Source organism: Maylandia zebra, linkage group LG14, assembly GCF_041146795.1.
Source record: "Maylandia zebra isolate NMK-2024a linkage group LG14, Mzebra_GT3a, whole genome shotgun sequence".
Lineage (NCBI taxonomy): Eukaryota > Metazoa > Chordata > Actinopteri > Cichliformes > Cichlidae > Maylandia > Maylandia zebra.
Genome location: NC_135180.1, coordinates 21,741,260 through 21,763,488, shown reverse-complemented (window position 1 = coordinate 21,763,488; position 22,229 = coordinate 21,741,260). Strand labels below are relative to the sequence as shown.

The window sequence follows — 22,229 nt, the reverse complement described above, 5'->3', positions numbered from 1 at the left end:
TTACAGTCACCCATCATTTTTCTATACTGGGCTCACTGCTACAGCTTGCCATCGGCAGTTGTTTTTATATTGCTAAATTAGATGTTTTTCTATTTGCCCTCTCAGTGTCCATCTGTTGCAATAAACAACACCTATATTTTTATATAATCACTGGGATTTGCTGTGATAGAGCGCTATAATATCATATTAGGCTGGGGCTTTTGTGAAGGAGTATAAATTCATTTCAAAAGAAAATATTTAGTTTGACTTACTAAATATAAAACAGAGCTTTGTGTCTACTATAGTGTATATATAAATCAGTAATAATAATAATAATACTTATAATTAGTATTAATAATAATAATAGCATACTTAAACTCACTTATCGCCCCTTGATGAGGGGTGAAGGTGCCTGGAGGACATATAACTTCTTCCAAAGTACCAGCAGGGCAGTATCTACCCCGAGCACAGGGCAAACCAGGACTTGATGACCCTGTTTACAGATACGCACACACACTCTAAAATCTATATTTCATCTTATTTCTTCAACTATGAAAATAGTTACTTTCTGGGACACATCTTAATATTTTTGTCAAGTGAAGTCAGTTTGTTAATGCTGAGACTTACCTGCAGGACAGAAGCGTCCTTCCCTACATCTCTTGCATCCTGCCCTACTTGTCTGACCCAGTTGTTCCCCCGCTGTGCCAGTGGGGCAAGGTGACCCCTGCGGGGTGGCAGTGCCCTCTTCACAGTAATAGCCTTGTGGGCACAGGAACTGGGAGGTGGGTCTCTGTGAGGTACCTTCCAGACAGTAAAACCCTAGAGAAAAAGTATTTTTTATAAAATGCTATGTATAACACTCTTCATAGAAGAACATTTTAAGAGGATATTATACAGTCATACAGTCCAGATAAACTATTACATTTGCTTTCCAAGGGTTAGGTATGTTATAGATATGATGAGACATACTCTTCTGCACATATATAGTTTTTGCACATGGACAAACAATTTTACCACTTGTCCAGATGCTTTGCCACCATTCCTTTACCTGCAGGACAGATTGTGCAGTCTCTCAGTCTCTGCAGGCCTTCTTTAGGGCCGTAAGTACCTGCAGGACAGGGTATAGCTACCCCTCCCACACAGTAATGACCTGCGGGGGTAAAACACAGGTACATTTGACATTTCTTTGGTAAGTAAAGGAAATTATAAGATGAATGATAACATGCAGCACTTAACACCAACCTAATGGACAGACCATACAACCAAACTCTTCTGTCACATCTTTGTATGTTCCTGGTCGACAGGTGATGGACTGACTGGCTCTGTGGACTGGCTGGCTCCAGCGGGGGGTTATAGCTCCACCACACAGTATGGATGTGTTATTACAGCTGCTGCAGTAACCCTGTCCAGGTGTAGAAGACCAACCAGGAGGACAGGGAAGTGGCTGAGACATTCCACTATCTGGACAGTAACTTCCTAAGAAACAAAGAAAAAAAGTGTTTTTTACATTTTTATGAGAACTTTTTAGTTGTAAATAAAGCTATTTATATCAAACTTCTTTAAATGTTTGGGAGCAGAAGATTTGTTTTGTTTGTCTTTTATACCTGCTGGACACTGCAGACACTGGATCGTACACATAGTAGAATAAAAGCCCAGAGGACAGTCGTTACACACGGTGTGATCTGGATTGGGCTCCTTGCCAGGTCCACACTATAAGACATGTTAAAGAGAAGAAAAAAAAAGAATGCCTCAAATGCACAGAATGTTGGAGGATTTAACTTCTTATCCACTATTATTAGGTCTGACCCTATAAGGGAAACCCGAGGTGCAGACAGAATCCACAGGACAGCTCAGACACTGCAGGACCCCCTCTGGCGAATGCTGTCCTGGGGGGCATAAATAAAGAATCCCAATGGTTGGATCACATGAGAAGCCTGCAGGACACAGCTTACAATCCACTCGTTCCTCTGAACTGATGAGATCTGGAAAACAAGGCTGCGACATAAAGAAATGAGCAATAAGAGCACACATGATGACAACAAAACAGCTTTGTAACTAATTATTAATTCCTGCATCGCTCTGCAGTCACTTGTCTTCACTTTGGCTCTTCTATGGGCTCTGCTATGACAAGTCATCATACTGTAGTTGAAACATGCATTTTCTCTTAATTTGAAAACAAAGCATGAAGCCAGAAGTGTTTTTGTTGTTTTGTTTTGCATTAACATGTCTTACCTTGCAGTCAGTGATACTGCTCTTCCCTGTGTACATGTTGAATGTTCCTGCTGGGCATCTTTGCGGTGCAGACGAATTGCCAGAGCAGCTATAAAACAAAAATAATTTATAATTTGTATAATTTATTATCCATTTTATAGAAAACTCTCTTATTAGTGAAAGATTACAGATCTAACAGTTCAAAAATAGTTGATGACTCACAAATGACCAGAGGGACACTCTAAGCAAAGCTGGTTGAAGAAGTATTTTCCTCCTGGACACTGATCCACATCTGTTTCCTCACTGAGGGGGTAGTCTGCACTCCCTTCAGGCGTTACATAAATTATTGTTAGAACAATAGATAGAACATTCTCGTGTAGTCAGTGTGGTTTTGGTAGTTACTTAGTTTAATTTGTCAATATTTAAAAAGGAGTTGCTTACCTGAAGAAACTCCAGACTCCGTCCGCAGTAAAAAGATAGCAAAAGCTAAAGAGCAGCGCAGGTGTATTATTTCCCATGAACACATTATTGCTGAATCACTTAGAAGTTGGTAACAACTAAGTTAACGTTAAAGACTTAATGGAGTTAGTCTCCCAGAGTGATCGTTTAAAGACTTGAAAGTGAGAGGCCCCCAGCCACTAAAAGTGAAACGTGCATGAAATCTGATTCCCAGGTGGTTGCTTCAGCTGACAATAGTGTGCAGTAATGTTCGGTAACTATATCTGCTTCTTTCAATAATGCATGACGCGTTGAAGTTCACCTAGATGGTGTCTCTGCTGGTGGATCATTTAAATTATTTATGTTGCTCTTGTAAGTCATTAAGATGCAATAAAGAAGAAACTGTTTTTTTTAAGGTATTAAAAATGAAATTAAATCAATTCCATTGCCAAACATTAAATGTTTAATCACATAAGACCAATTATATTTTCACGAGGTAAAAATTTTAGGATAAATTATTTAATTACGGTGTAAAAGGAAATTCAAATGCAGCCTCTGTGGGTGCAGTGAGGACTAGTGGATCTGCAGACATTTTTGCGCCTGCACTTTGCAGGATGTCAGGTGCAATAAATGGAAAGTTATGAATATTTTTAAACAGCAACGTAATCTTTGGGTTACCACTTCCTGTACCCTCACTCAAGCGTTGGAACATGTGTGTGGGTACTTAAGTGTGTTTGTGCAGGTGCATGCATCACCAGCCTACAGGAGCACAACAGATCCAGTTTCATCTTTTGAGGCAGGAGAAAATTAGAAAAACAGAGAACAGCAATGAACAGCTCAATCTATCTCACTTTACTCTTTTTTTGGATGACACGAGGTAAAGTTTATATGATGTTTGTTATTGCCCTGGGCTTTAGATATTTCAAACACATTTATTTAGACAAATGCGCGCTATTTGAGGTAAAAAATTTTATTACCTTTCTTCACAGATTGTGTAAACTGTATTTACACGAAGACACCCATTGATTTAGTGACTGTGGAGTTGGGGGACTCCGTTACATTAAATTGCACTTACAATTGCTCCAGTGGATTCGTTCAAGGCTACTGGAGTAAAGCGCTCAACATCTTTGGCTGCCACATGATGTTTAGAGAAGGCAGCTTTTGCACAGTGTTTCTTTGTCTCACCAATGTGTCCGCGGGACATCTGAAAAACAACTACACTTGCTACACAGTAGATAAAGAGGATCCTCAGCTTCAACAAAAAACAGAGCGTCTCTTTTTGCTTCAGCTTCGAGGTAGATAAACTTTAGTTTATGCAAATATGTGCAGCTGCTCAATAAAGAGGTAAGCAAATTGGATTTCACTTTAACTTTTCCTTTTTTCAGCTCAGAGAAGTCTTCCAAACACAGATGCTCCAAAAAATTACAACAAAAATGGTAAGAAGCTGTGATTTGAAGAGATGCAAAATTTTTCATAGCTGTAGCTGAACATTTTTGAGCATGACTTTCATTTAATATATTGCATTCTTCATTCTTCAGCATCTTTTCCTGCCAAGCCAAATTCCCCTGGAGGTGAGATGGGACTCTGAAACAGTGGATATTATGAAAACTTTTAAAGAGAATCATTGTTACTTATTAACATCTGTATGGAGAAGGGAGAAGTAAATGTTTGCCTTTCGATCCAGTTCAGTCTAAGTTAATACTGTTGTTTCCATGTTAACAGGAGAATTTACTGGAATTAAGGTTTTGGCAACAGTTTCCGTAGCTGTAGCCCTGGTTCTTGCAGCATTGGCTGTATACTTGTGTTTTAATCGGAACAGACAGAACTGGAACGGTAAAGGTGATCACAAGATACTACACTGTGAACATACACCAGCTTTAAAAAGTTCTGAATGATAAAATATACACAACTGTGTCCGTATAACTATTTAACATTATATTGATAATATCTCATATTCCAGAGGAGCCTACTGTGTCCAAATTGGAGTGAGTACAATTTCAGAACTTCTCTTTATTTAAATCTGACTTCAATTACCTTTAAATGTTAGACTTGCAATATTCTTTATTGGGCCTTTTGCTATATGTTTTCCTTTTCAGCTTACCACAATCACCACATGTAGCCCAGCTACAGATAAAAGGTAAACAGTTTTAAATATCAAATGTAAAAGCGACAAATACGAGCTTCAATTTTTGTTCCTTCTATTATTCATACCTGTCCTATTTCTCAGGGTCAACACAAAGTGAAAGGGTGACTTTGAGGATTCCTCCACCAGGTAAGACAATCTCAACACTTTTCATTTGAATGACACCTTATCATCATCTACCCTATAGAAACAAAGACAATAACTAATGAAACAAATGCTTTCTCTGACCCAGATAATGAGAGTGATACTGAAGTTCCTTACGCTGACATTATGATCACCGTCCGTGGTGTCAGCACACCAGAACTCACTCAGGTCGGCTACCTGATAGCCGGAGACCAAAAAGAGGTGAGAGACAAAGTAGTAAACATGTTTGTTACTTGTGTTTCACTGAGCTCGAAATGTTATTTCCCATGCTCTATTACCAGCTACTTGCAGTGTGCTGCAGCTCACATACCTGTGCATGATTCTGAATTGCTAATTGCAGAATATATAAGCAATGAGATTCATTTTATATCAGAAACGTTCATGTGTTCATCTTATTTGTTCAAAAAGTTTCTTTTACTCATTTCATATGTGAGGAATGCTATAAATAAAGCTAAAGCAAAAATAGAATATTTTTTAAGGTTTTAAACAAATTGTGGCTTTTTTTTATTTACGTGTAATTGTAAGGCATGTGTGCAAAGCAATTTTTTGAGTGGTTACCTTCTTTTAAGTGGTTACCTTGTATAGATGTGCTTTGATAATTTAGAAGAAGAAAAAAACAGAAAAGCCTACAACCAGTATTTCTATTACCAGGGTTATTTTATCTAACTAAAGGTTAACTAAAAACTAAAAGTGGATGTGAAAACAAACAAACAAACTTTAATTAACTCAAAAACACAAACTTGAAAAACTAAATAACTAAAATTAAAAAAATAAAGGAAGTTTTAGTATTTATTAGTTTGGTAAAAAAGAAAATGTTATCACAGCTTATCTGATGAGGTTTTGATTACTAAGACTTTGAATGTCTACAAGACTGAGTCAAGTTTTTTCAAAACGTTCTGTGTTTTTATTATAATACCTGTGCTGATTTCCATTAATCTTGCCTATATATACGTATATTTTAAAAAGTCTAAAACTGTAAATAAATAAATAAATAAAAGCTAGTAAAAAGTGCGAAAACTCTGTTTATAGCACAAACACATTAGGGGTCTTTTTTATCCTTCTTCCCCTCCAGCGGTGGGGAGATAAACCGAGGTGTCACCTGCAGGCCTCTCGTTCAGCTGACAGACTGCATGTTCCCCAGGTCAGAGAGGTCAGCCGCAAGATGAGCACCAACTCTGAGTATGCAGTGATCACCTACGCCTGACTTCGACTGCTGCTGCAGAGGAATGTGAAGAAAAAATAGAGATATGTTTTTTATGTATATATGGTTTTGAAGGATGTATTTGTTTTCCATTTATGCTTTTTTTATTCTATTGTTCGCGTGGTGTATCTGTATTGAGGTTTATATTCAATAAAGCTGTCATTTCTTGACTTTCATGTCATTTGACCCTTCCTGATGGCCGTAGTAGCGCTAATCGTTGCTTAGAAACAACTATCAACAAAACACTCCGGGGTGAACAGTTGGTTTGGGGTTGCTGCCAGTTTTTAGGTATCCACTGTGACTAATTCATAAAAATTTTTGTTAAGGTTTCTGGTATTCTGAAGTCAGTTAATGAGAGTCGTTTAGAGCTAGTTGTCACAGACGTTTGTGCCCCCTTAAAAAATGGCAGTGCCTTTCTCAAACACTCACCTGCGGGTCCCGCGAGGATTTGGTACCATACTAGAGGGACTGACCCGTGAAGTCCTACGAGACCAGCCTGAAGACATCCCCAAATATGCCGCGCAGTACTTCGAAGCTCTTCTAAAAGAAAGACAAGGTAACTATAACTTTCTAACTTTTAACGTGATGAAGTAACAGTATGTCCCGTTCAAAGATTTGTGTATGTTTCTTTTCTTCGCTAAATACTTGTAATAGTTTGCCTATCATATTTCCCATAAGCTCCTCGAAATTACTAGCATGTCCTTGTGACTTTGCATAATGTAAATGAAACTGAATTGACCTGAAAAGTACGGCTTTTCTGTCATTGCAGAGAGTGGCATGGACCCTGCCGAGTGGGCTGCTAAACTGGAAGATAGATTCTACAACAACCATGCGTTCAAGAGCCCTGAGGTAGTTGTATAAGTTTAGGTAATGGTCGCACCATACTTGTACAACCTCATTCCCCAAAGAGTTGGACTGCTGTGTAAACTGTAACACGAAACAACATGCAGTGATATACAAGATACTCAATAAGAAAAAAGAAAAAACAACTCTGTGTTTACCTGAAAATGGTACCAACAGATATTAAAGGCTGAAAATAACTTTAAATTTAATTAGAATTTTATATAAATGTAATATCTGCTCATGTTTAATTGGACAAAACATTAAAAAAAAAAATCACCAAGAAAACTGCGGGCTAATGTTCCAAAGACTGGTTTTGAAAGCATATGTTGCCTTTAGTTGCTCGGCATATTATTTCAACAGTTGTTGTTCTTTTTTGTCATATATTGTGGTTCCAATGGGCCAGAAGTTTTTATTGGATGACAGGTTTTAACTGCAAACAGGCCAGTTTAGTTCTCTGACCTATACTGCAAATGTGTGCTGTTGTAAATACAGTGCCTTCTCATTTTTATTTATTTTTTTAGTTTGTCGCACTTAAATGTTTCCAAGAAAAGATTTCATTTATTATGAGAAAAACCTACCTGGTGTCATGACATGGTCTAAAGAAACACAAGAACAGATAAGAAATAAGGTCTGCAAGTAAAAGACAAATAAAAGTCCACCTCAAAATGGCTCAGAAAAACAAAATCAAGGCTTTGGTGTTACCTAGTCAAAGTCTGGACTTAAATTAGATTGATTCCATTTGCTATGACTAATTTCCTTCGGGATTAATAAAGTATTCTGATTCTGAAAAACAGGCTGTTCATGCTGCAAAAACCCTAGTCCTCCAATGCGAAATAAAACAAAGACAAACAAGGTTAACTTTTTACAAAATGTGGTCCTGCAATCTGTGAAGCTTGAGATCCTGCCACCAGTGTTTGATAGAGAAAAGAAATCTCATGTGACCATTAAATCTGCTCCTCTACCATCATAAACTAGTACTTGTTGGTCTTCTAAACAGGAGGAGTGCAGCCAGTCCCAGAAGAAGGAGGACATTGTGGACATCATGGACATCCCCCTGGATGATCCCGAGGCCAACAGGGCTGCTGCCAAAATTCAGGCTGGCTTTCGTGGCCACATGATTCGTAAGCAGCTGAAGCCAGAGGTCAAAGAAGGAGATAAGGTGAGCAACATTGTGTTCAACAGCAGCCAGTTGGACTGAGCTTGGGTATGAGAGATATAAGGCAGTTAATGAGTTGTTTAAGCATAAACCAATTAAACATTTTAGGGAAAATTTTCAGAGTTTAAAAAAATTAATTTGCTAAATAAAAAGTTTGATATTGTCTTTGATGCAAGAGGAAATTTTAAGGGAAAAACTCAGTTTTACAAAAGATAAAGGAGTGTTCTGAGAATTAAAGCAAAAAAAAAATTATAAGTGAAACTAATTATTTTTTCTTCCTCATTCTTCAAACTTGGATCAAGCTCATTGCACCACAGACTTAAGCACAGTCATAGTAAGGACATTTGAAGAGACATTTCCATGAATTGGACAGCCTGTTCAACAGCAAGACGGCAAAGATCCAACTTTAGTACTACTCCTACATTGCAATAGAGAGACCAATATGACCATTGCTTCTTACAGTCTTGCTGCTGTGTTTTATCGAGAGCACTTTTTGAGTCTTGGGTCTGTCTGATGAAATAATGAGGTTTAAGGACAAAAACACAATTTTTCTCTCATTTCTGGAAATATTCATGACTATTCGAGGATTAATTGCACTAATGTGCCATCTTAATAAAACATCTCTTGAGTCCTACCATTAAAGCAACTGAATAATCAGTACATGATAAGCAAACAAATTTTATGCATGGTCTTAGGCAATTTAACATAGTTTGATGTTTTAGGTATGCTCCAAAAACAGTTTTCCATTTACACAGTAGAGAAAAAAAAATCAGTTTAAATGGTATATTCGTCTTCTTCTTCTGGCTATTCTTGTTAGAGCTCACCACAGTGGATCTGTTTCCATCTCACCCCATGGTCAGCATCCTCCTTTATCACAGACCCCCGGCATGTCCTCCTTCACTACATCCATAAATCTTATCTGTGGTCTTCCTCTTTTCCTCCTGTTGGATAGCTCCATAATTAACCTCTTTTGTCCAGTACATCTTGCCTCTGTTCATGTCCTAACCACTCTAACGAGCCTTGCCTCTCTAACTTTGTCTCCAAGCTGCTTTACCTAAGTTGACCTTCTGATATACTCGATTTTATGCTCTCCTTCTGTCACAAATCATCTCTGACACTCATCCCCTCCCACTCCACCCTGCCTGCACTCTTTTCTTCTTAAACTCATATACCTTCGCTACCTCTACTCCTTGCAGCTTCACTTACACCTGTCTCCCTCGTATTCACACATATGTAATCTGTTTTGCTTTCCTTCTCTCTCACTGCCTCCTAACATGCCTTCCGCCTTTACTCTTCATTTGTCTTTGGCTAACAGTAGCACAGTTTCCACCGGCACCCTGTTGGCAAACAGCACCAGAGGCGGTCATTGTTAACCTGGGCCCCAGCTGATCCGGTATGGAAATCTCATTCTTGATGTTTGTTCGATTTGGCAAAGATTTTAAACTGGATGCCCTTTCAGCAACCATCCCCATTAATCTGGGCTTGTGACTAGAAGTACACTGGTTTGAGGTGACAGTGAGCCCAACTGCAGTTATCTAAAGCCGATGAGAAGCTCTGCAAGCACAGTTCACTCGAGTCAAAAAAAGACTGTACAGCATCTATGGTTAACTTTAGAAAATATGGTCCTGCGGTCTGTTAAGCATGAGGTTCTCCCACCAGTGTTTCACACAGCAAAACTTTCTCATATAAGCATGAAATCTGCTCCTCTACCATCATACTTTGTGGTTCTCTTCACAGGAGGAGTGCAGCCGGCCCCAGGAGGAGGACATCATGGACATCCCCTTGGATGATCCTGAGGCCAACAGAGCTGCTGCCAAAATTCAGGCTGGCTTTCGTGACCGCATGAATCGTAAGAAGCTGAAACCAGAGGGCAAAATAGAAGAGGAAAAGGTAAGTAAAATTGAAGATAGCAGCCAGGGGGCCTCAGGTCAGTGGTGTTCAACTTTGGGATAAGACATGTAAGGCGGTTAAAGAGGGCTAATCCTATCAGGTACAACAACTACACTTAGTGAAATAGGTAAGTTATAAGCAAACTGCCACTTACATTCATCCTGTTGTATTTTACACAGAGCACTTTTGAGTTTTCCCAGTTTGCATTTGAGGTTTTATGAAGTAATGAGGTTTATGAACAAAAACACAATCTTTTTTTCTCATAAATTCAAGACTTTAAACCTCATATAAATATTCAAGACTATCTAAGGAGGCTGAAAGTTTGTAACATAAAAATAGCCATGATGTGCCATCTTAGGAAACAGTCTCTTGGGTCTTGCAGCTAAAGCAATTCAATATTCTATATAAGATAAGAAAACAACTTTTTGCATGCTCTTCAATAATTATTAGCGTAGTTTGATGTTTCAAGGTGGTTCCATTTACTCCATAATGCAGGAACACAGGCCATTTTTTTCCCATTTACACTCCAGGAAAATATTTCCTCTAAATGGTATACATAATTAAATACACCTTTTAGAGCCTTTTTGAGGCTAAGTGAGATTAATGAAAGACGTAGCTGACTAATTTAACCACAGGTGATTTAATCTTTCAGGGGGGTTTTCTGGTATATCTGCTTCCAGATATACTTTAAAACTGCTAGTGATAAAACATTTTCATCAGAGCTTTTTCACAGATGTTTGTAAAGGCAGATTGAGTGGCTGCTGTTTTATTTTCTACACCTGTGGAAATGGTGTTGGCTTTTGAAGTGACAAAGAGCCCCATTGCACTTACTTAATAACAAGAATAACCACAATTTGTTTGCTGTCAAAAAAAGCAAAACAAATGTGCAGCTATATGGTTAACTTCACAAAATATGGTGCTGCAATCTGTTAAGCATGAGAATTCTTCCTCCAGTGTTTGATGAAGAAACTCGTTCCCATATGAGCATGAAATCTGCTCCTCTAGCATCATAAATTCATACTTGGTGGCTCTACACAGGAGGAGGGCATCCAGCCCCAGAAAGAGGAGGACATTGTGGACATAATGAACATCCCCCTGGATGACCCTGAGGCCAACAGGGCTGCTGCTAAAATTCAGGCTGGCTTTCGTGGCCACATGGATCGTAAGAAGCTGAAACCGGAGGGCAAAATAGAAGAGGTAAAGGTGAGCAACACAGGAAATGTGTTTAACAGCAGCCAAGGGGACTCAAGTCAGTGTTGTTGAACTTTAGGATAAGAGATATAAGACAGTTAAAGAGGGCTAATCCCATCAGGTGCAACTATACAGTGGGGCAAAAAAGTATTTAGTCAGCCACCGATTGTGCAAGTTCCCCCACCTAAAATGATGACAGAGGTCAGTAATTTGCACCAGAGGTACACTTCAACTGTGAGAGACAGAATGTGAAAAAAAAATCCATGAATCCACATGGTAGGATTTGTAAAGAATTTATTCGTAAATCAGGGTGGAAAATAAGTATTTGGTCAATAACAAAAATACAACTCAATACTTTGTAACATAACCTTTGTTGGCAATAACAGAGGTCAAATGTTTACTATAGGTCTTTACCAGGTTTGCACACACAGTAGCTGGTATTTTGGCCCATTCCTCCATGCAGATCTTCTCGAGAGCAGTGATGTTTTGGGGCTGTCGCCGAGCAACACGGACTTTCAACTCCCGCCATAGATTTTCTATGGGGTTGAGGTCTGGAGACTGGCTAGGCCACTCCAGGACTTTCAAATGCTTCTTACGGAGCCACTCCTTTGTTGCCCGGGCGGTGTGTTTTGGATCATTGTCATGTTGGAAGACCCAGCCTCGTTTCATCTTCAAAGTTCTCACTGATGGAAGGAGGTTTTGGCTCAAAATCTCACGATACATGGCCCCATTCATTCTGTCCTTAACACGGATCAGTCGTCCTGTCCCCTTGGCAGAAAAACAGCCCCATAGCATGATGTTTCCACCCCCATGCTTCACAGTAGGTATGGTGTTCTTGGGATGCAACTCAGTATTCTTCTTCCTCCAAACACGACGAGTTGACTTTATACCAAAAAGTTCTACTTTGGTTTCATCTGACCACATGACATTCTCCCAATCCTCTGCTGTATCATCCATGTGCTCTCTGGCAAACTTCAGACGGGCCTGGACATGCACTGGCTTCAGCAGCGGAACACGTCTGGCACTGCGGGATTTGATTCCCTGCCGTTGTAGTGTGTTACTGATGGTGACCTTTGTTACTTTGGTCCCAGCTCTCTGCAGGTCATTCACCAGGTCCCCCCATGTGGTTCTGGGATCTTTGCTCAACGTTCTCATGATCATTTTGACCCCACGGGATGAGATCTTGCGTGGAGCCCCAGATTGTGAGAGATCATCAGTGGTCCTGTATGTCTTCCATTTTCTGATGATTGCTCCCACAGTTGATTTTTTCACACCAAGCTGCTTGCCTATTGTAGATTCACTCTTCCCAGTCTGGTGCAGGTCTACAATACTTTTCCTGGTGTCCTTCGAAAGCTCTTTGGTCTTGGCCATGGCGGAGTTTGGAGTGTGACTGTTTGAGGCTGTGGACAGGTGTCTTTTATACAGATGATGTGTTCAAACAGGTGCCATTCATACAGGTAATGAGTGGGGGACAGAAAAGCATCTTACAGAAGACATTACAGGTCTGTGAGGGCCAGAGATTTTCCATGTTTGAGGTGACCAAATACTTATTTTCCACCCTAATTTACGAATAAATTCTTTAAAAATCCTACCATGTGAATTCATGGATTTTTTTTTTCACATTCTGTCTCTCACAGTTGAAGTGTACCTCTGGTGCAAATTACTGACCTCTGTCATCATTTTAAGTGGGGGAACTTGCACAATCGGTGGCTGACTAAATACTTTTTTGCCCCACTGTACTTAGGGATCTAAGGTAAGTCATGGAGAAAATGGCTATTTAAGCATAAACAGTTTTATTCCTTTTTGGAAAAAACTTTCTGAGATTAAAGTAATAGATTTGAACTGAAAGGTTTGGGGTGATGTTTAAGGGTTACATTTTAGGTGATTTATTGTCCCTTTCTTAAATTAAAAAAATATATATCGCCACACGGCTGCCAATCAATATACAAATCAGCACGGCATTTTTCAGAAGATATTAACAATTCTCAATTTCAGCACTCGACGTGATGTCTTTCTTCCAACTAATTATAGGGTTTAAATCATTTGCAAATCAAAGCAGATTGTTTCTGTTCAGCAGCTACTTTCAGTTCACTGTTGCAGACTTTTCTTTGTGTCTGTTTGTTTGTTTTTCAGACTAACACTTCAAAAGAAACAGCAACAGAGGTGACCGTTTCCAAGTGAGTCTCATGTGATGTGCAGTCAGGAGGCGCGAGTGGAAAGGGAGAGGAGGAACGAGAGGGAAAGGACAGAGAGGAGGGATGATGATGAAATACAGCATCGTTTTTTTGCTGCTGAAGTGCTTCTGGAGTCATTTGGTTTAAGGTTTTTTATTGTTTTTTTTGTAGGCACAGTTGTGGTTTTGTGTCGCTGTGGAAAACTAGAAAAGAAAAGTCACGTGACTGCAGTTATCCTCGCAATAAAACTGATATTTTTTTGACATGCACTATAACAGTCTCATGGAAGCTGAACGTTTTTAAAACCAGAAATAATCAGTATTTTAAAATCAATGCTGTAGTGTAAGAAGGTTTGCAATTAATTAATGTTGCTAATGCAGTATTAAGCTTACATTTAGTTCATTCTCTTTATTTAATAGCCACACATCCTATAGAAATTTGGCATTTTCAGGGGATGTTATCAAGAAAAGGGAAAATACATTGTGGAACAAAAGCTTAGAATACCAGAAACTCATCAGCTTAGTAATGGAATCACTGTTAGATTTGCAGTGCCAAGGTTGAGGAGAAAGGGAAGAACTCATCAAAAAAAGACCACCAGCTGCAGGAAGATAAGCATAATTTCCAGATGAGTTTTACAGAGGCATCATTACATGTTCTCTTTTGAAAAGCATTGTTTTGCTCTGTCATTTCATGAGCATTTTAATTACATAAGTTCTATTTTTACTTTTTAGAGAAAAATCATTTGAGTCCCGAATTGAAGACAAATCAAGTCGTTCAGATGAAATCTCGCACCCTAATGTCTCAAAAAAGACTGAAAACACAGACAATGAAGAGTCAGTCTACAGGTTCCGAACAGCAGCTGCACAGTCAGAGGAACCGAGTGGCACAGACAACCAAAGCGATCCAGCAGTAACTGTATTTGATCAAGTTGACAGGGCGGCTAATAAAATTGTTCCAGACCAAAATATACCTCACTTTGAGTTAGAGCCCACTGACTTGTCATCATTCAGAGGGCTGTCAAATGTGGATGTGTGTGCTCTGGAGTTAATAGCATCAGAAGATGAGGAAGTTAACAAACAAGGACCAGCAGTTGCACACGAGGAGCTTGTCGATTCAGGAGAAGAGGAAAATACTGAAGTTGTAGAGCCAGTGGAAGTCATTCAGTATTCTGGCCTAGCTGATGTGGATGTGTGCGCTGCAGAGCTTGAAGGAACAGAGGGAACAATGAAAGGAGCAACTGCTGAGAATGTTACACGTGTTAGTGAAGAAAATCTGAAACACCAGCCGGAGGACATTCTTGTAAAATCGTCAGTGGCTCAAGCTGAAATCACTGAGAACAACCGAGAACAAGCAGAGGATCAGCCAGACAAAGGAAACGAGGAAAGAACAGAGACTGAAGCTTATTCTGGGGAGACTCATGAAAGTGTAGCTCATAGCAGGGGTAGCTTAGATGGTAATGTTATTCCAAAGGAGGATTCTTTGGTTGAAATTAGCTTTGAAGATGTTCCAGAAGCTCAGCAGATTAGTAAGGCTGCGGAGAAACAGCCAGAGGAACAGAGTTCAACAAATGCCTTACAGATGGATGTATTAGAAATGCGAGAGAAGGAAGAGTCAGAGGACACTACTGCAATTCCAACTGGCCACTGTGTTGCTGATACACAAGGCAGCCATAAACATGAAGCTGAAAAGGGAGTTAACAGGGCCAAATGGACAGATGACCTCAATTTAAGTGATGATGATGAAAAGGAAAAAGGTGAGGACACCAGCTCATTAAATCAGCATAGCACAGAGGCAGAAAAAGAGAACCAAGAGTATGAAACCAATCCTGCAATTGAAAATAATGAGCAGCTAAGTGAGGCCATATTTCTCAAGAGTGAAGATTCAGAAAAAGAGACAGGCTCAGATGACCCTGATTTCAAAGAAGGCCACATGACAGATGTGGTTGGAGGAGATATCGAAGAAACTCACAAGAAGGTTTACAGCAAGACAAGGGATCAGGAAATTAATGATGGTGGGGCGGAAAATAATTCATCACAAGCAACCCAGTCAAATACATCAATGGCTAGAATGGGGGCAGAGAGAGAAGTCTTTGAGGAGAGAGCGCAACATCCACCGGAGAACGAGGAGAGTCGAATAACACTTGTATGGTCGCAGCCAGAGGACACAGTGGAGGAAAAAGAGGTCACATCAAAGGAAGGAGAGGAACTTGGAGAGGGGATGACTGACTCTGAAATACAAGAGAAAAGTGCCATGATGCATGAGGAGGAGAAAATCACGCTCCCTCACAGTGCAGATTGGGCTGCTGATGTCCACCAAGGAGAAGAAAGGCTACCTGAGGACACCACAGTGCAAGAGAGTACCGACAAGGTAATCTTGATTCTTTTTAACACTGGGTGTTCACTCCTCCCTTTATCGTTAAAATGTGAAAGCTACTTTGCATCTTAAAGGTATTAATTAATAATTGTACACAGTAAAGACATGACCCTATTAAAAAATTAGCAATAAACTGAGTTTAACACGCGCCCTGGCAGCTAACTTCATGGCCTCCACTTTCTGTTAGCCAGCTGAGGATGAATGTTTGACACAGAGATGGCTTTAGCTAGGCTACAGTTTGTTCTGTTTCCATTCCTGTCTCAGGTAGCCTATATAAATAACCTCTGTGAGGACAAGCCTGATCAACAGAGGCCTTCATTTTCTTCTCCCTAGGTGGATCTGGGGGTGGGTGATTGAAAATACCTTCGAAATAGTTCCTTTTCTGGATGACTTATGGTAGTTTGCACTTATACTTTGAATGTCATTATCTCAGCTGAAATCTACAGGAATTTCACATTCAAAGTTAAGCGCAATCAGTCTTTTTTTCACATTTGGGCACGCGGAAGAGGCCGTCGGAGGCCTTCACTCCTGCTGCACTCCTCCTGGGAGCCTCCACTGCCTCCACAGATTGAAGCTTGATTCTCTAATCTGTCATCATAAAAGACCAACTAAACAATTTGTCTTGTGAATTAAGCCTGTAATTTTTTTTATTGCTGTCACAGTTAGCCCCGTCTGATTTGTCTGGACCAACAGGACTCCAAACACACACGCGCGCACACACACACGCACACAAAGTAGGAGTGTAGGAAGGGGTACTGACTATGTTACTATGGTAACCCCTCACCATCCTGCTCTCTTCATGTCGTCATGGAATTAATAGGAGATGGTGATGCTGATAGTTGCTAGGCACCCTCTGTATCAGTAATCTACCTTTTAATAACAGTTTTAACCGAGTGATTAAACATCAGTTTCTGTATTTGCCTACCTAGCGATGGATTTGACTTTAGCTGAAACACAGCAAAACTGTGGAGTGTATAAATGTAAATCCAGCTGCTCAAGCAGTAACCTAGCAGCTCTCCCCTGTAATGTTGGACTGTTATGCTTTTAACTGTCTATTTACAACTGCCCACAACGAAATTCCTATACATTAATCATCTCAATACTGTGTTAGATGCACTCATGAAAGCAGGATCGACTTCTTAATTCATTCCAGTGAGTATAAATATAAATACCCAGTTTGAGAAAGTTAGCTGATCGATAAAGCAGGTCAGCCCAGTGAAATTAGGCGTTTGCATAACTTAGCATATTGTCTGAATGTGAATGGCAAGCAAACCAGCAGGAGTGAGTTAATGTCAGAGATATAACTCAGATAAATGGATGTTTTCTGTTTCTCCCTCTCTCTCCGTCTTGTCTCTGAGGCTGGCAGAGGAGTGTGGGCGGCTATACCAGCTGGGATCAGAGGGATGGAGAGGGCTGTTAGCTCACTCTGCCTCTAATAAATTTATAACACCTCCTAGTGTAAAATAGCCCAAGATGCTTACACAGTTTTATTTTCACACTATTTGTAGAATTTTCAAAGTCAGCATTTATTGTTTTATGGCCATCTGGTTTACATAGTAATTCCAAGTTTGTCACTTGTTTTTATTTGGGGAGTTTGTTATTGTAACACTGCAACTTGTGTGAATTTTAATGGTGCTTGGTGCATGTGGTAGTCTTTCCTAGTTTGCATCCAGGATGAATTAAGTTGTGGGAAAAACTGTCAAGCTATAAATTGCTGAGAGAGAAATAGAGCACAGTCCAGCCTGTTTCGTTTACTTCAGTCATCAGGTTGTTCTTAGTGAATGTTAAGCTCTGTTACATGTTTGTAACTGTAAAATGAACACAGTAGGTCAGAAACCCTAATGAGACTGAAAAGATGAACACATGCTGTTATGTTTGTAGGAGGTCTCTCTTTCTCTCCCTCCCTTCCTCTTCCTCTCTCAATCGTTCCCTTGCTGCCGCTCTCCCTCTCTCTCCCTCTCACTGTATGTCTCTCCCTCTCACTCTGTGCGTGAGCGGGTGTTACTGAACATACAGTGATTGTTAGTAAGAGCCAGTGAGACATCTGTATTATACCGGAGACTCGTTTAAAGAGAGCTTTTGCTTGGTCCACATAGAAATTCGGGCACAGAAGTCATAGCAGGTCATCTCACCTGAAGACTGAAATCATCTCTGAGAGTAAGAAATGGACTGTCATAACGTAAGTACGAGCTTCAGATGAACTTTTTCAAAAATATTTTTCGATCTATTTTTAGGCACTGATCAGTTTTCCAGGTGGATGCATGTACAGTTATAGTTTGTTAGTTGCCAAATGTGGTTGTCCTCAGATGCACACCGCTGTGTGTGTTTTTCTTTTTGCCTTGAGTGCAGTATATGGTAACCACTGTGGTTTCATGGTCCTCAAATAATGATATTTTTTTTCCACATAAAGGCTTGTTATAAAACTATTTCGAGCTATTTTCATCACATTAAAAGAGAATTTTCACCAGAATATTTCAAATCAATCTGAGTCAGAATAAATCAAAGAGCCCTCGAGGAACTCAATAACAGTAAGACTGAGAAGGTGTGTTGCCAGAAAAATCCAGTGCAGCAGCAACCCTGCACCTCTGCTGCTGTGAAAGATCTGGATTCGGGCTGCTCAGTGAGCAGTCAGACAGAGAGGCTAATGAATGCTGGCTGAACAGGTGGGTGGTCACACTCCTACACTGGAGGGGTTTCACTGGAGACATGATGCACTGCTTCACTGAGGTAGTGGGATGACAGTGGGATCATTCTGTGGGCTGCCTTTGTGTGAAATGTCAGTCTGTTACCATAAGCGAAGCACGGGGTGTAGCTGATATGCGTTTGCCACACGATTTGAATTGGTGTTTACATAACTCGTCGACAGCTTTGGCACTCTTCCACTGACAGTTTGTGACAAGCCAGAATTTCCACCCACCCTATGTTTCCTTTGGGACAGTGGATTCTGTACTTTTAGTGTCTGAACGAGAGGCTGCTGTGACTGCGACGCTTTCGCTGGGTCATCCTTTTTTTTTTTTTTTTTACGCTGAATGCGGCAGAATTACAAGTTTATCTTTTCTTTGAAAGGTGACTTCTAACTTCACTTAAGCTTTGCTTGATGAAACTACAGTTATCCACAAACATTAAACTACCACGCAGTCTTTTTCATCAATTTTGTGCATTGCTTTATGTTTTGTGATATGAGAGATAATGGCTTTTCCAGGCTAAACGATGAAATCAGCAGTATTATATGCTGTATGTGACAAGAGGGGAAAGAGTGAGGAAAAAGCGGGCCATTGACCTCCTAAGAGCCCCAGTGAAGTTGTGTAACAAGAATGAACAAGTTGCTTGCTGTCAAAAAAGACAGTGCAACCTATATGGTTAACTTTACAAAATATGGTCCTGCAATCTGTTATGAACATGAGATTATCCCACCAGTGTTTCATGAAGAAAAACATGAAATCTGTTCACTCATACTTTGTGGTCCTCTACACAGGAGGAGTGCAGCCGGCCCCAGGAGGAGGAGGACATAATGGACATCCCCCTGGATGATCCCGAAGCCAACAGGGCTGCTGCTAAGATTCAGGCTGGCTTTCGTGGCCACATGACTCGCAAGAAGCTGAAGCCAGAGGACAAAACAGAAGGGGAGGAGGTGAGCATCACTGGGGATGTGTTCAACAGGTCAGTGGTGTAGAATCTAGGGATAAGACTTTAAAGGTAGCCAGCCCCAAAAGGAGTGAAATAAGGTAAGAGAACAGGTAAATTTATGAGGAAAAAAATTACAGTACTCGGAAAAACAAGACTTTTTCTTTATCACTTTGCAGATTCGTGTCAAACTTGTCACACCACACACTGCTGTAAATGACCTGATTATGTTATAGCCTAATTTGTAATCGAAATAACGAAATTTTACATTTTTGCTGTGAATTGCACAGCTTGTTCAACGGCAAAATGGCATGATGAAGGGATGAAGCTGGATCTAATCCAGTTTTTTTAATCGATTTTTTTTTTCTTTAATTCAAAACTTTGTCCTCCTCTTTTTTTAGAAGGTATAATCTTGGAAATATTCAATATTATCCAAGGGGAATAAGACCTTGTAACATAACAGTGACACTAAAGTGCCATTTTAGTAAACTGTCTCTTGAGTCTTGCAGTTAAAGCAATTTAATATTCTCCAAATGATAAGCAAGCAAATTTTAGGCTTACTGTTAAATAATTTAGCACAGTTTGATGTTTTAGGGATGTTCCAAATGCTGCATAATGCAGGAACACGAGCCATTTTTTCCCCATTTACACAGCAGGAAAAGAATCCATTTAAATTGTATACATAATTAAATACAACTATTAGAGCCCTTTGAGGCTCAAACCAAGTGTGATTAATGAAATACATATCTGACTCATTTAGCAACAGATGATTGACTCTTTGAATTATTTTTTTCTGCTACATGAATCTCTTTCCAGATTTACCGTGAACGCGCCAGTGATAAAAGACTTTAATCCGAGTTCAGTTTAGTTTCAAAAATGTCAAGCTACATTGTCACAACAGATGCTTTTTTTTTTTCTTTCTTTTTTTTGTAAGCAACTGGAGAAGTGTGAAGACTTGTTCTGTTTCAGCTCGAGCACACGCTGCATTTAGATGGATTTTCTGCCTTCTGCAAACCAAGATCAAAGATAAAAACAGTAAAAGTTAAACTCCCGAATCTGCACATCTGCGTTCCTTCAAATCATAGTTTGTCTTTTTAAATCTGGACCACTGGAAACTTTTTGAAGATATAAAACTTTTGAATCCTAGCTCTCAAAATGCCACTTTTTTCCCCCTGTGAGACAAAAGAGCTTTTTCTTTGGGGATGAGGTTGACACAAGGTGTCTACGTCAGTGATTCTTCCTAACCCAGTTGCTGGCTGCCTTGTATCCTTATGTAGGAGAAGTATTTATAGCTTCAGGTGCATTAGGTACACTATATGCTTTAAAGGGCCAAGCAGAATTAATGGGCCTGTCGTACTGGAACCAAGCGTCACAAGCACCTCCCACAGGGGCAGACCCCCTTTTTTACAGCTGAAGTGCTCGTCAGTTTTATCGGCCATGATAAGGAATCAAGTTCTAAGCGTTGCATTATCTCTTTAAAATTAAACATATATTTTAATCATATTTGTTATATATATTCATCGTAAGAGTCATATTTCTTGGAAATGAACCACCCTTAAATAGAAACTCAGTTTAAAGTTTCCTTCAAGTCCTATACGGTGCATAACTGCCATGCCGGTTTCTGTTTTTAGAGACAGGAAGATCGGGGGCAGTAGAGAGACGACACATCTGTGCCAGAGCAGTGACACCCCTGTCCCGACCTGGATGAAGAGAAAGAGGCAAAGCAAGGTAGTGAGAGACAGCCGGCATACGCTGGCTAGGCTGGCTTTCAGGCAGACCTTTTTACCCCAGGAGTCTTTTTTCAACACAAATTAGCAGTAGAAAATGAACAGTTTTGAGGGTGTAATGTGAATCTTTTTTCCCCTTCTCTTTTTTTTTTTTTTGTGAACTTTAACACTCCTTCTCTGCTTCTTCAGCAGCCTCATCAGTACGGATGTCTTTGACCCAGAATTTGCAACTCACTGCATGTACTTGTGAAACTTCTGGTAGTGTGCTAGTTTTTAGACGATGATCTGTGAAAGTGAAAATGAATGTCCTCTAAATGCTAAACAGAGCTTTTTTTTCCTTTCTTTCTTTTTTTTTATGGATGGATCACTTCATATGCTCTGTGTGTAAACCTCGTACGCATCACGTTGGGTGATTAGTGGCTTAAAAAGACTTCTTATTTTGCATTGTTTCCTGATGTGCTTGTATCTTGACAGTTCTTGACCTATTTGACTTGCTTACAAGACTGATTAAAACATCAAAAGAAAAGTAGCTATGTATGTTCTATTTGTTTATCCTTTTGGTCACATGGTTAGTGAAATCGTTCTTTCCACATTTCCAAGCATTTTCTATAAATCTGATCTTCCAGAACAGTACGCATGCAGTAATTTACACTCCTCTTTATTTGTTTCTCCAGATGCATTTGGTACAGCTTTAAATAATAACACACTGGTTCAGTATGCTCTGTTGTTGTGTTGGTGGGATTTACTTGTTTGACTTCTGTTAAATCGGGTGTGTAGAAATCCTTTGTCCCTGTATGCAGAGGCTTCATGCTTAAAAAAAAAAAACACAAAAAAACTGAATAGTACCTTGCTGAACTTCGGTGTAGAGACGTGGCATTACACTAATAAATCCACCTTAAATATTCAGTGAGATGTCTGCTTTAAAGTGTCTGTCACCTCAGTCTTTGTCCGTGAATTAAATCCTTGATATTTTTGGTGTTTTTTGTAAACATTACAGGAGCCAAAGCAGCTCATTTTTCTGTGGAACATAAGCAAGGCTGGCAATTAAAAGCAGTTTCAGTGAAGCTGAAATAGTGTTCTAACAACAACTCTAATGAATGATTAACACAAAACTCTTTTGTACTAAAAATGTTTT

General features: G+C 39.7%; 2 protein-coding genes across 5 annotated transcripts; both read left to right on the top strand.

The window, feature by feature from the left end:
• Positions 1-3,407: 3,407 nt before the first annotated feature.
• LOC101486179 (uncharacterized) lies at positions 3,408-6,239 on the top strand. Its single transcript, XM_004543728.3, has 10 exons — positions 3,408-3,505; positions 3,618-3,923; positions 4,014-4,064; positions 4,167-4,199; positions 4,351-4,467; positions 4,589-4,613; positions 4,725-4,765; positions 4,856-4,900; positions 5,004-5,116; positions 5,988-6,239. Exons 1-10 carry the CDS (start codon positions 3,457-3,459, stop codon positions 6,117-6,119), a joined length of 912 nt encoding a protein of 303 aa, XP_004543785.1. The 5' UTR covers positions 3,408-3,456; the 3' UTR covers positions 6,120-6,239.
• Positions 6,240-6,349: 110 nt separating this feature from the next.
• On the top strand, positions 6,350-22,000 carry nrgnb (neurogranin (protein kinase C substrate, RC3) b). 4 transcript variants are annotated; one of them, XM_014407376.3, is made up of 9 exons: positions 6,350-6,672; positions 6,886-6,968; positions 7,957-8,118; positions 9,853-10,005; positions 11,044-11,202; positions 13,330-13,373; positions 14,102-15,737; positions 19,219-19,374; positions 20,999-22,000. In XM_014407376.3, the coding sequence occupies exons 1-9, from the start codon at positions 6,519-6,521 to the stop codon at positions 21,020-21,022; spliced, it is 2,571 nt and encodes an 856-aa protein (XP_014262862.3). In that variant the 5' UTR covers positions 6,350-6,518; the 3' UTR covers positions 21,023-22,000. The 4 variants fall into 4 exon arrangements, with proteins under 4 accessions (XP_014262862.3, XP_014262860.3, XP_004543786.3 ...); XM_014407374.3 differs by having other exon boundaries at positions 11,044-11,208; XM_014407375.3 differs by having other exon boundaries at positions 6,351-6,672; positions 6,886-6,965; positions 11,044-11,208.
• Positions 22,001-22,229: the final 229 nt, after the last annotated feature.

What these genes read in the sequence shown, in the direction of transcription:
- LOC101486179 (XM_004543728.3), top strand. Translation starts at nt 3,457, where the DNA reads ATGAACAGCTCAATCTATCTCACTTTACTCTTTTTTTGGATGACACGA. An exon ending in AGCCCAGCTACAGATAAAAG is followed by an intron (nt 4,766 to 4,855) that starts GTAAACAGTTTT and finishes CCTATTTCTCAG; the next exon opens with GGTCAACACAAAGTGAAAGG. An exon ending in TAGCCGGAGACCAAAAAGAG is followed by an intron (nt 5,117 to 5,987) that starts GTGAGAGACAAA and finishes CTTCCCCTCCAG; the next exon opens with CGGTGGGGAGATAAACCGAG.
- nrgnb (XM_014407374.3), top strand. Translation starts at nt 6,519, where the DNA reads ATGGCAGTGCCTTTCTCAAACACTCACCTGCGGGTCCCGCGAGGATTT. An exon ending in ACAGAGGTGACCGTTTCCAA is followed by an intron (nt 13,374 to 14,101) that starts GTGAGTCTCATG and finishes TTTACTTTTTAG; the next exon opens with AGAAAAATCATTTGAGTCCC. An exon ending in TGCAAGAGAGTACCGACAAG is followed by an intron (nt 15,738 to 19,218) that starts GTAATCTTGATT and finishes TCCTCTACACAG; the next exon opens with GAGGAGTGCAGCCGGCCCCA.